General features: G+C 37.7%; 1 protein-coding gene across 1 annotated transcript; it reads right to left on the reverse strand.

Annotated features, from left to right (window-relative positions):
- Positions 1–251: 251 nt before the first annotated feature.
- On the reverse strand, positions 252–11,910 carry TNFSF13B (TNF superfamily member 13b). The gene is made up of 6 exons (XM_076328927.1): positions 11,545–11,910; positions 11,356–11,461; positions 3,338–3,394; positions 2,941–3,053; positions 2,694–2,844; positions 252–994 (listed from the first exon to the last, which is right to left on the reverse strand). The coding sequence occupies exons 1-6, from the start codon at positions 11,869–11,871 to the stop codon at positions 882–884; spliced, it is 867 nt and encodes a 288-aa protein (XP_076185042.1). The 5' UTR covers positions 11,872–11,910; the 3' UTR covers positions 252–881.
- Between the last annotated feature and the right edge of the window lie 1,965 nt (positions 11,911–13,875).

Genomic DNA, 13,875 nt, shown 5'->3' on the forward strand with positions numbered 1-13,875 from the left:
ACATCTATGACTGCAGAAATTATGAAGCCAGAAATCCAATTCCATCTACTGTATTGTGTCTAATCTCACTGCGTTTCTTTCTATCCCTGCCTTGCTTACATAGAAGTATACATATATTCCTTGATGAGTAGCAGTGCTTTAAAGATTGAGCTGTTGAAGCATCTTACATGTCCTTTTTCCAGTAAAATTGACTCTAAGTAGTAAATACTAATAGATTTTAGTAATTTATACACCTTTTGTTCACAGGGAAGAAGCAAGCCAGTGGCTACTTTTCTATATATTTCTGAGGAGTTTGTTTTCATTATCGGATACATTTAGACTTTTTCCTTCCCCAAAATCTTGGTGTCAAAGAAAAAACAAAAAAACCCCAGAACCCACCTGACACCTCCGTTTTCTGATGAGGAATCTACTGTTTGATGTTTCTTCCCCATACTTTATACTTCAAATATTTTATTGATGAAACAAAGCAAATCTAAGATGTACTTGTGTTTTAGTTTTCGTTTTCAATTATGGATAATAATTTGATAGTCAATGGTCCTGTTTATGCTATACTTTATGGTCAACTCCTTCTTTGATTTGCCTTATGGACAAGAAATTGTTTCAAAGCCAAAGAACCATTGGTTTATAGTTGTTATTTAGAGTCTCCCATTGTCTAAAATAAATTGGCTTTCTGGTAGTCACACGATGGTTGTATCTCACAAGTATGTCTGGTGTGTTTCCTGTTTTGGGTTCGCTTATTAAACTGAAGAAAAGTTCTCAGAAGCTGGTGGTGAATGGGGAGAGACTGAATTGACAACTTTATTACAAGTCAATATTTTTTCTGACAAAGGCATAGTAAAAGAAGAAAACTGCATTAAGCATAATAACAGAAACAAAGGGCTTCAGAGGAGTCTAACTGCACCAAAAAAAGTACCATCTCCATCCAAGGATATTTTGGCCCTTCTCCGTGGTATTGTAAGTTGAAGTTCATCCCCTTCTTCTAATTTTGCAATGCCTGGCAAAAGATTTGCAATATTTTTAAGTTAATATTTCAGATATATTATTTTCATAATCGGTATTCAAAAAGTCATCACACATCACCTTACAAACATAAGCATGGCTTGTTAATCGTGATGAGTGCTTTTGTATCTTTAGGCACAGTCTTACAAATTGCAGCCTACCCAAAGCTGACACTTAACAGCCTCTGTGGAGCTGGACCTGCTTTCCACTCTGCACTCAGCATATCAGTTCACTTAAGCAAACGCTGCAAAAATTCGTAACAGTGGTGTACCCAGATTCCTCATGTTATGGTGATGTGACAGTCAAGGTCAGCATTGGGTATTGCTGGTCCTAGAACACTCCGTTCCCACACTTCTGGAGGAGGTCTCATGAGCTTTACCAACCAAATGAAGTTACCAGACATCAGCTGATCCACTGCAACTGCAGAGCACAAAAGTCTGCTTCCTGCCAGCCACACATCAGCTGACGTGATAACCAAAAGCACCTTGCCTTCAAGTTGCAGTCACTGAGCTGAGAGCACATCTAACATCTGCTGCGACACATGCTCGGCAGCATGAGAGATTGCAGTGAGATTTGGTTTTCCAGGTGAAAGCAAAGGGTGGCAATTTGGGAAGCAGGAACCGTGGAGTGGCAGGATGAAGCAGAGATCCTAGTTAAGAAAGGGGGTGAGTAATACAAGGGTGAAATAAGAGGACAGGTGAAACTGAAGGTGGTTATGATGCCAGAATGTGTGGGTGGAAGGGCAGAAAGTTAAAGAAAATGTTTGGACAGCCTCAATTGCCAGGAGGAAGTAGCTAATTTATTTCTGTTTGGAAAAAAAATTAGCTTCCTTCCCCATCCCATTTGTTTAATGCCATTACTTGCCAACAGTCAACTCCACCACCCAATGTCACCCGCTTTTTTATAAGGCATTGGAAAAAAAGATTTTATTCACACAGATCTTGCTGACAAATAATAAAAGAGAAAACCCTCAAATCCACCATTAAGGGGGAAAGACAGACAGGTAAGAGCTACTGAACAAGGTTTAATAGGCCCTGACAATTCCTTAAATGCTACTGCAGGAATATACATATATATTGAGCATTGAGCCTGCTGGACTTGCATTAAATATTTTAATTGGTCTTTCTTGTGGTGTTTCTAATTTGTGCAGTCAGAAAGAGCTCCTTATAGGAATTACCTATTTTTCATCTAACCAAATAGTAAAACTGCAGTAGCCATTATAAGGAGTAGAGAATTAAGCTGATAAGAAATATCTTTGGAAATCCCACAGTAAGGTATGCAAAAATTGGGTGGCTAAAATTCATATATGATGTTTTAAAGCAGAACGTAGCTCCTAAATATTTTATTGGGATAACTAAATGTGGTACTCAACCCCTAAGTTAAACCGAGTTCTTCAATAAGGACAGTACGTACTCCTTTTGTCTACTTCAGGTATCTAACTGAAAGCACCAAAGTATCTAACCCCATTATCTAGTCAATGGAGAGAGGGGAATTGTTCAGATCACCTAAGTTAGATGCATAACCTCCAACTGCCGATACTTTATATAAAACCGTATTTTTTGAAAGTATTCTGTAGTTTTGCAATTAACCAGATCCATGAATGCAGTCCATTTTCTTTACAACTGCCACAATACTTAGTCACCCAACACTACAGTTTATTTGCAAACAAAGAAAAGGAAAACTTAGATGTTTACCAGCAGTATAGCAAGAATTATTCGGATAAGACTGTGGCATATTTTGGATGCAACGAAACAATGTCACCAAGCTGAGATCATCACCAAACACATGGGCCTTCTTCCTCTGTATTAAGTGTCCCATAGCAAACGTTGTATCCGTATACAAAACCTACAGAATGAAGAGGTAGAGACTTCAAACATATTGTGTGGAGACATTAAAAATCCTTAAAAAAGTCAGATGCTGAAGCGAATTGAGCTTTCTCACCTGGCCATATATGAAAAAATATCCTGTTTCTTTGATCACTATTTTATTTCCTTGTTCTTCTAGAGCTGTTCCACGTTTAAAGCTCAGAAGCCAAGGGACAATGCTTGAATCATCTAAAAGAAACAATAATTTTTGGGTAATCAGAAAGAAAAGTTACTTTCTTCATTTTCATCTGCCAAAAATTAACAAAGCTGACTTCTAGTCAAGACTTCCAGTCTCACTAGCTGGATCTCCCCACTGAAAAGAGGCTATTTGCAAGAGCTGCCCAGATGCAGGGACTTCTTTTTTTTTATTATTTCGGCGACATAACTCAGTTACTGCTTTGAAGTTAGATAAAATTGGATGGAAGAGTTAATACATGGAATAGTTAGCTATAAATCATGGAACATATTCTTACCTTTCTGTTGGATATCACTTTTGCTGTCAGCAATCAGTTGCAAGCAGGCCTGCAGCACTGCAAAGTGAAATAATTTTGAAATCAAAGAAATATAAATCAGTAATAGAATAGAGTAAGCTTTTGAAACCGCTTTAAAAAAAAAGACAGACATGAAAAAAAAATCTTCTCTTGGTCTCACCACTTATTTGAAAACATAACCTATTGATTTTAACGCAGATCTTACTCAAACATGCCAAAACAAAATTCATACCGCAACACGTACTACGTAACTTTCAGCGATCATGCAGCTAAGCAGGAGGCCTCAGAGAGTAGCACAAGTAATCCTTGCTTGTTTTAATCTCTCATCCTAATACAATTGAAAAATTTAGCAGTAAGTCAAATGAGCTCGGAATCATGAGATCAATTAGCCTTGTTAATTTTCTAGGCAAAAGCTCAAAAAACCCCTGTAACCCTGCCAGCTATCACAGATATCAGATTTTCTAATGATGCTTACTATATTATTTAAATAAATTAGTTTCCAGTCATAGCTGCTGTAAAATATTAGTCATATATACTAGTTACATGGTACTTTCAGAATAAATTCTCAAAATCCATATATATGTACTTTCAATACGTTTTCAGATACCCACACTCAATCAACCTGTACTGAGACTAAGAGGGAAGATACAGAGATGACTGTTAGCAAATTAATGCACACATAACAAATAGCTTAGTGACTGTCAAAACTGAGGCGTTACTCAGAACTGTAGAGACTGGCGAAGCTAATGAGAAACTAGGAGTTTGATCAGAGAAAAATACTGCGGTATGTTGAAATATAGGCTCGCAAGTGAAACAAAGATCTTTGTAAAAAATCTGCTACGCGTAAATGTCAGGGAACAGGATGAAAGAAAAAAAGGATAGTTGCATTTGCTTAGAGCAGATTTTAATGAAAACATCTGGTTCTAGTGCTACTTTGAAGGTTGGAAAACAGAGTAGTAATATTTACTGCACTTGACAGAAACCAAATGAATTTACTAAGAGTCAAGAGAAGAAAATTCTGCTGTGGATTGCTGAATCTCCATTTTTGTTTGCCTCTTTTCAGGTAAGAAGGCTGTGGGTCAGATTTGGCCACTCTTGCTATAACGGGCAGTGCGCTACTCCATGGGATCCTGTTTCTACATCTGCCAGCGGTACCCACGTGTGCAACCAAGTGCCCAGCAGCACAAACCTCTCGCTGCACGGCAGGTAGTGAGAGGATTTGAGTAGAAAGCAGCCTCTCTCTGTATCTAAGTCTCCTTTCCAAGGGGACTGCCTGAAAATACCAGAAGGGAGCTGGATGCTCACCAGCACTCAGCGTTGCCAACTGGCAGCGGTCAAAGATTCAAGCACATGTCTGGGAACGCTCCAATGTCACAATGATCACGTAATCTGTGAGCCCTGCTTACGTTAATGGGAATGCTATCCTGCAAGCTCTCATCTCCTACACTGGAGCGTGTCCTTGAGTTCTATCAATACTCATCAATAATGTGCCAAAATCTATAGATTTTCAAACAAGAATTTAAAGGCATCTGAATTCCCTGCTTTCTGATAAGGAATAGAAAAACCAAGCCAACATAAAGTCTAATTCAGTCATTTTTCTATCATGATAGTGAGCGACAGAATTTTCTGAAAAAGCAGCTTCCAAATAAAATCAAAACATGATTTTTTGGAGTCACACAACAAAGCACATCAGGCAATTTATTTCACAAGATATTCATTCACTCTCCTTTGGAGCAAAGGGCCTTCCTAGTGAATGGAATTTGCTGATTCCCTAGTATTTCAGTGAGCTAAATCAAAATTTTCATTCCTGCTTTTAAAAGAACTCACTAGTGTGGCCACTGGATTTTCCACTAACGAAATGAGAGGATTTGTTGTGATTCACACTAGCCAGCTGCTATCCAGCAGGGTACCAACGAGTAGTGTCCACAAGCAGTGGAAGTTATGGCTACTTTGGCAACTCTTGTTAAACCTGCTCTGCAAACTTGATTGACATTCTTGAAACTATCCTGATTCACAGTCTGCAAGTCTGGATTTATGTTTCAGTTGTTTGCAGCATTGAAATGCTAGTCATCATTGCTGAGAACTGCTACACAGTAATTAAAATCAGCAAGTTCAGTACAGTCTGAGATCTTTTCTATCTTTTTAAAACACATACCAACTCTCCTTTATTCTACAGATATCAAATCTACATATATTCTCTAAAAAAATCTCACTGTCTCTTTTTTTAGTGTATGCAGATAGAAATAAGGCTCCACAGAATGTAGTAAGCTTGCTTTTCACAGAGAAATATGGATACAGCAGTGTCATTCATGACAATAAAGAGAACAGAAATTAGCACAGTGGCCATTTTACCTAAAGCCCCAAAGGACAAATAATATCTAAAAAAGTATTTGAGGGATTGAACAACAACATGCTTCCAAAAAATGTTCAGAAGACAAGACTGACACGTAACTATTTCCAGTGTATATAAGCACTTCACTTTGACATCAGCGGAACTACATTCATGCCTAAAATTAAGTAATTCATTGAAACAAATTCAGAGTAAACAACACTACTATTAAGGAGAAGATGTGGATATACAGAGTATATTTTCTGGGTAAATTAACAGGGATTTTCAGTAAAAAGTTAACACTGTTAAGAAATGTTAGCAATTCTATTCCAAGAAGGACCCAAATCTTACCTGAAGTACAATATCAAGAATACATGCATTACAAAATACGGGTTGAATAGTTACTATCAGTACCTAGCAGAATAAATCAAAACCTCTACCTGAATGCCCTTCAGCCCAGTGTAAATCAAACCTGAGCATCAGGTTTGTAGTCTAAACTATTTGTGAATAATTAATAATGCAAGCAGAATACAGGATTCATAAAATATGTCTTAAAAATGTGTAAAAATATCTAGACTGAGTGTCACCATGAGGTCTAGCTGTATAAAACAGAGTGCATCTAGAACAACAGTGTGCCCCGTTCTCTTGTGACTTTATGTAATAACTTTGCTTTGATGAGCATTTTTTTTTTTATGATTTTAACCGCTCTGTGGGGTGTGGGTGGGGAGAAGAACATTTTAGAATCTCTCTTCTTCCATTAACAGAACAGCCAATTCTGAAGAAGTTAGTGACTCCAGATGCCTTTATAAACCACAGCCAGCACATGAAGGGATGTGTTCCCCATCGGTTGAGCAATATAACCACAATTTAAAAAAAAAAAGCTAGCTTTTGCAGCGGGATAGGAACGCAGCCTTCTGTGTATCTGTATGATTTAAGACCTGGTACTGGTAAAATAAAATTTGTCCTCCCATGCAAGTTTTTGTATTATTTAACTTGCATAATCATTTTAATATTTTGCAATCTAACTTCATAACCCATCCAAACAAAATTTCAAGTTTGTTATCTGTGAACTCATGCATAAATTTTTGAGTTTCGATATCTGAGGTCCGAGTCATCTATCTTAATTTTTGCTGAAAAAAACCCAAGCAAAAAACCTGAACTTTAAAAAACAGACCTGCTTGTTTAGGTTCCTTCTTTGGTCTAGATCTGTTCTCTGTAGACTTCCTGAAACATACTTAACCACTAGATAATTCAGTTTATAAATTATATGCATGTTCTTGAAAAATTTGCAGTTCTTCTTCCCTTAACTTTTTCATTTCTCATCACAAGAGATCTTTTTTTTACTTTTTGCTTGTGCATTTTTATAGACTGGTTGATTTGGTGCTTTTTAATTAAGAAGTCTTTATATGGCATTAATCATGGACTAAATCAGTCCCTGCATTATAAAGGGCTTGGTCATAGTTACAGATATGACTCAGATCTAACAAATATCTTCAAAGTATTCGTAGCATTATTTTGACCTTAACAGAATTACCAGTAACATGTTACAATCAGAATAACAAGGAATTCATTTACTAAGAATTAAGAATACTTTATGTAGACTTCTATTATACAGTATAAAGCAGAATATTGTTTTTAAAAATTAGAGCCTATTTTGTGTATTTTTGATTGCACAGTGTTCTGCATAATACGCAACACTGACTCATTCATTCAGTAAGTGGAATTCTTCATGTAAAATTGCAAGCATTGTATCAAGTAATTTTCTATCCTTTCGCATAGAAAGGCCTACTTCCTTTTGAGTTAGCCTGTTGTCAGCAGAAACAAAAAAGAATAACATCTTTTCAAGAAGTAGGCCTTTTTTTTTCTATTAAGAGAACTCTTATATTTCCCCTCTTCAAATAATAAAATAAGAAGTATTTTGAATATTTGGTGAGGGAATTTTATACGTGGCATTTGTTTAGACTAGTAACAAAAGGTTAGGTTTCTTGATTCAAAGATCACTAAAGTCAAGTTCCACTTGCAAAAGTTCTGGCTATCCCTCTGTCACAGAGATCTAAACCAACAACGTACAGAGTCAAAACACTTCTAACCAACAAATGTACCAATTTGCCAGTAAGGCAATTATACCAAGAACAGTGGCAAAATTCTTACAACTTATACGCCACGCTTGCATGCCAATAGTTATTTCCCGTGGACACAGCTGATATCGGGGTAGAACCTGGGAACCGCTAGTAAAAAAAAAATTGCCAAGTCACATGCCAGGTTAACCTATTTCACTGCTTTGTGGAATTAGTTCGAATTTCTCCTCAGTTCCTTCCATACACGCAATCAGACTGGTTGATATGGATAACCTCAATACACCAAAGTAAATATAGTCCATGGGTGCTCCAATCTGATCACAGCAGAACGTTGCCTGAATTTGAGTTTACAGAAGGCCTGATGCTCACCTCCCTAGTTGGCCACAGGAAACAGAATCCCACAATAATGATCAGAACGAGGCACAGAGAGAGCGTGTAAATGAAACTTGACGTTCGTACATTGAACTGGCTTAGGTAGTGGAACATATACCTTGTTCCTGGACTCAAGCGCACATACATCTTAGACAGAAACGTGCAGGCAAGGCAACTGATAATTGTGACCAGGGTATAAAATTCTGGAGAGGTTTTTGTTGTGTAGCAATTTTCCTCTACAGGCAAAATTTGTAAAAAGAAAGACAAATAAGAAAAATTATATCTGTTCTTATGTGTCCTGATACGACATTTGCCAGAAGTGGTTAGATGATCTATCTGCCTCCAGATTAATAATATATACCTTTTAAAATCACCCATTACTCCTACTCATTGTATCAAGAACTCTGGTTCTGACTGCTAACTGTACAGCTGTATTTGGAATTGATGCTTGAAACCCATCTTTTCAACCTCCTTGAGCTGGAAATTTTCTCAAGACACAAAATGTACATACAACTACTGATGACTAATAGTTTTATGCATGAACACAGACAAATGCATACCCCATAAAAATATGAAAAAACAACATTGTGTTAGATCCATTTTCATTCGATTGTCATTTAAATTAAAATTCTAATTTGTGGCCACTTTTATGCACACAACATCAACAAAATAGAAAAAAAAAAAAAATTAAATGAAAATTCCCTATGTTCAAGACGGGCTGTGCTGGGCCTAAAAAGAATCATGGGGCATCCATTTCTGGAAATTAATAATTAAAGTTTAAAAAGAAAACAGGATCGAACCATAACTTTATTTATAAACAAAATAATGGTTCTATATTTTACTTCTGCTCTGTGATGAGAAGCAATTGTATATCAGTGACATTTTCAAGTATTCACTTTCTAAGGAATTGTTCCATGTTAAAGTGAAATTATGGGTCAACAATTAATTATGAGACCAGACTTCACTTTGAGTCCGTGTTGAAGCAAACAGAAATAGGACAAGAACAAGGCACCTCACTCAATACCCTAATTTTTCTGCCATCGTACCACAATGAGTGCAGTGCATCTGCAGGACGATTTGGAGGTTGTTGGGATTCCAGTACTCAGAAATGGACACGAGAAGATCAAAACGCTGGGCTAGTAATTGTGTGTACATGACCAAGTAACAGACAGGATTCAGCACCATGAACAACACCGTGTTCTCTTATTTCACTCACTCTGCTAAAACAAAACGTTGACTAGTAGGTTCATGGTCATCAGTGAAGTCTGATCTGAGAAAATGTAACATCTTACTGAACTCTGATAAGTTTAATTTGTTGTAATTAGAGCAGGCAGAAAGGTAACCCTGTCCAACAGATGACCTTTTATATAATTTATAGATTTATAATTTACTTTTTTTCTTTTTTATATACAAAAACACGATGGTCATGTTAGAAAACAGTTTTGTAGTAGGTCAACCTATGTAGCTTTTCCCTTTTAGATGAATGTTCATATTCTGTGCTTTCTGTTATCCATCCTAAACAATTTTAAAGCCAGCTGTATCTTTAAAATAAAAAAAAAAAAAGCTTACAGAAATAAGTAGCTTAATTAGAATTTTATGTGAAGAAAGATAAATGGGTATAATCAGAGGTGGCTACCTGATGAGAAGAATCTTAAGTCTGCCAGAAGCACAGCTGAGGAGCCCAAAACCCTCCTCTCCCCCATACACCCTCAAATAGCAGTAAGAAAAAGATGAAAGCTACTGCGAAGGGAACTGCGTAACTTGCAGAGTACTGATGCTATAACATTTGTTTAAAAAAAGACATGCCTCCTTATTTTTGAAGATACTTGTGCTTTAGATATAAAAGATGACTAGCTTTTATTTGGGAGATGCTAGGGTGGGGAGAGCAGGGTAGCTCTGTGGCTCCTGTGATAGGAAACAGGATACAAGATACACCATTTAAGCAATCTTGTCCTCAGTCCTGTTCGTGAAATCACTCTTAGCCAAGACCCTGAACCAAAGACTACTAATGAAATAAAATAAATCCCATTTAAACCTATGGATTTTGGGTGGTGTCCTAAATGAATGTTCTCTTTTGAGCGACTTGGAGGTAAGCAGAGTGATTATACTCTAGAACTTAAATTTCATTTAGCTTGCTGAAGCTTAAGTGAAACACATTTCACATTAATTAGTAATCAAAAGCACATTTTAAGCAAAGTCTGATTTAGTCTTTACCTACAGATTACTCCATTTTAACTTCATCTATTAATAATTTAAGATATCGGCTTTCATCAGTTAAAACAATCTCGAAGTATTCGTAAGAGGATTGAACTGATTTAGCAACTCAGGAACATTTTTAGTTACTCGGTGCAATTAGAGTATGTATGCAAATTGTTATATTCAAATTCTGTATTTCATCCTATCAGGCATCACTGTCTTTGGAAAGAGAAGACAAAGAAAATGTAGGCATTTTACCCCCAAAGGAAACAAATATATCCCATTAGTATTCCAACATTATAATACACATCAGATGTCTTTTATGGAGCACAGCCTTCAGTGTTCTCTGCAGCACCTTTTAAAAAGGCCATGATAAAAAAATCTTATTGGATAGGCACGCCTTTATTAATTTTGCTAATTGTATTAATAGATTGTTTTAATGCAGAAAAGATGCTAAACTTCTGAATTCCTTGTAGTCTGCCTCTTTTGACAGGTACAAGCCAGCCTTTCTCTTTGAAAGCTCCTACTTCCCTAAAGTTAAGGAGCTTTCTTGTTACTTCTCTCTTTTAGGATGAGCGTGTTTTCCCAGAAAAATGACTTGGCATTTTTAATAATAGCTTTCCTTCCCTAATATTGATCAGAGAGAAACAAGTTAGGCATTACCCTGAACTGAGAATGATGGATTTAGAATTGAGCAATTTACAATCTGAAGAATTTAAAGTTGCCTTACTCAACTCCACCGCATCATCGAGAAATACTTCCGTTACGAGAAGCAGATTTGGGATCTAACGTTCAAAGTTTAACCTGCAGATAGCATGAATATCTGGTACCTTAAACGGTATGGTAACCATTAAGAGAATGTACCTACAGTTAACACCACTCATTCAGCAATAACTGTAAAAACCTTAACGGGGTCTGGGAGCACGGATTGGCTGACAGGAGAAGATACGAGTCGAGCGCTGCTGCTTTTCTCAAGACAGTATCCAACTGTGGCATCCCAACCCACTCCACCGGCTGCTATTTACCTGTTTCTTCTGTGTGGACAACAGACCTCCTTCCCCTGTTCCTGCTCCCGTTCCAGATTTCCTTTTGGAAGCTTTCAGGTGGGCCAGGACCGGGAAGCCTGTTCTCCTAACAGGGAGAAGCGACGGTCAGTGAAAGCAGCCTCACGTTTGCTCATCCCCTGCAAGCCAAACACCACCCCTCCAGCTTACCTGCCTGGCGCCAGTTGCAGACACTTGTAGGAAGGAAGAAACAGGGGTACCCGCTTTATTTTCATCAGGGGACACGGGTGGCCGGTCTAGCAGAGACCTTGCCTGGACCCTGTAGATCAGCTCGCTGCGCAGAGCTTCTAGTTCTGTTTTCAGGGTGATAACATGGTAAAGAGACACTGCTGCAAGACAAGAGGACAGGAGCATTGCAAGCCACAGGAATGTGACAGAAAAAAGTCCCGTGGTGCCTGAAGCAGCACCAGGGGGGGCAGAGGGAGAGGAGGCGGTATCCTTCTGTTGGATGACGTGCACACAGTCCACGGATTTCATCGCTGCTCTTTCCTCACTAAAGCCAGAGGGAGAGTTCAGCTGTCCCCTTCCGAGGTGCAATCCATGTTACCAGTTGCTCTCTGAAACTAAGGGCATCCAGAATAAGTGAACAAAACGCCCAGATCATTTCCTGTCATATGAAGCCGTTGATAGAACCATTAAACTTAATGTACAGAGTGAACGTCTAAGATTCGGTCTCTGTTTAGTTTTCTTCTTACTGCGCTGCATTTTGGAAATAAATACTTTCTCATGAGCTGCTTGCTCAATCTACCTTCCTCCTTTCACTTTCAACTATTTATTTACGTGGCAGCTCGCTATTATCGTTTCCCATTATCTTTAAATTTAGGCACAGCCAGTACCACTGGTAATTTAGAGCCTTATCTAGAAGAGCAGAAACAATGTAATGTTTCCTGGCAGCATATCACCCAGTGCTACTTAAAAGTCATACACATATGACAATGCGTGTGCCTCTGGGTGTGTGTAGGTATATAGATGTGTATATACATTATATCATATACATTAATATATACCTATTCATATCTAAAGTGCCTATATGCCTACAGAGGGGACAACCTATTCAAACAAAAATTTTTGTGGTTTCCTAAGCACTATAGTGAAAAATATTCCCAGGTATGAGTAACAAATTACTGGTCTCTCAACAGTATGAAGTTGCAGATTCTGCAGTTCAGTTCATCATACTAACTTGAAAAGGGATGAATTTTTATTAAACTTATCTAATAAATATAGTTTCTCTACAGAATTCAAGGACCTGGATTAATGCAAAAGGTGACACACAGAAGCGGGGAGAGGAAACTTGGGGCGGGGAGGGGGAACTAGAAGGGGTGAAAACTAGAGGATGGGAAAGAATAAGAGAGGGGAAAATAAGAACAGGGCGGGGGGGGGGGTGGAGGGCAGAGGGGTATAAAAGGAAAATAACATTTAGAGAATTAAAAAAAAAAAATCCCAAAACTTTAAACGTGTATACTTAAGTTTTTCAGGTGAATCCTGAGTGTCTGGCTTAAACTCATCTTTTTAAGATTTTACTAGTCCTTTCATCTTAAAACGCTGCATTGGGAATTCCTGTCTACTCTGCAGCAGCAAGGCTACCTAAATATCCCAAACATGTTCATATGCTTTTTGTATTGTCTTCTCACATAAAATTAAAGTTTTACTCCTTTGTTAAAAGTTTCAGTGGTCTGGGACAGAAAAAAAAGATCAAAAAGCATCACAATTAGGGCTAAAATCAACAGGTCAACCCCCCCACTGGAATCTAAATTTTTTTACCATGTAAGTAAACTTTATCTTTGCAAGAGAGAGAACTTTTACAGGTCTGTCTGAATACTGTGTACTAAATCCTGATGGCAACAATTGTCAGAGTAGTTCAGATCAAGTTGATTCTGTTGGGAAGGAGAAAGAAGGAGCAACAACAGAGTAACAACTTCCGTAGCCTCTGCCCTTCTATTTCTTAAGACTATGAGAAATTGAGGGTTGTTATTATAAGCTTTATCATCTTCCGTTGTGATGCAAGGTACTCTTCTCCTTACTTTGCCATCTCTAGCAACCACCCAATATCCTGCACAGACAAGTAATTCTTTTCCTAAATGCAGAGGAAAAAAAATTATACCACGTATCCTAACATGCCCCTAGAAGGCACGTACATACTGTGAGAAATGATACAGAAATCAGTGCAGGGTGGAATAAGAGCAGAATACCACATCGTTTCTGCACCTGTTTTCAAGGCTAACTTAAGGTGTAAATGGGGCTGCATTTTGAAGGAAATTTATGATGAACTAAGGTAGGGTTTTTGAAACAGAATGAGCAATTATTAGAACTAAGCAGACATGCCTTGAACTATCACTAGACATCAGAACGTTACCAGCCTAGTACTGACTGTGTTCCGAAAATAAAATAATACGACAGCTGGAAAATAAGTGCTATTTAAGAAAATGAAACCAAGTGAGAGAATGAAAGTTATAACTAGCTACCCAGGAATACTGAGAAACC

The sequence above is a fragment of the Aptenodytes patagonicus genome, chromosome 1 (genome assembly GCF_965638725.1).
Source record: "Aptenodytes patagonicus chromosome 1, bAptPat1.pri.cur, whole genome shotgun sequence".
NCBI lineage: Eukaryota > Metazoa > Chordata > Aves > Sphenisciformes > Spheniscidae > Aptenodytes > Aptenodytes patagonicus.

Excerpts from the sequence above, each read along its gene's own strand:
- TNFSF13B (XM_076328927.1), bottom strand. The coding sequence starts at position 11,871 with ATGAAATCCGTGGACTGTGTGCACGTCATCCAACAGAAGGATACCGCC. Across the intron at positions 11,462-11,544 it reads CTGCAACTGGCGCCAGGCAG|GAGAACAGGCTTCCCGGTCC; the intron begins GTAAGCTGGAGG and ends TCTCCCTGTTAG. Across the intron at positions 995-2,693 it reads TAATTCTTGCTATACTGCTG|GCATTGCAAAATTAGAAGAA; the intron begins GTAAACATCTAA and ends ATCTTTTGCCAG.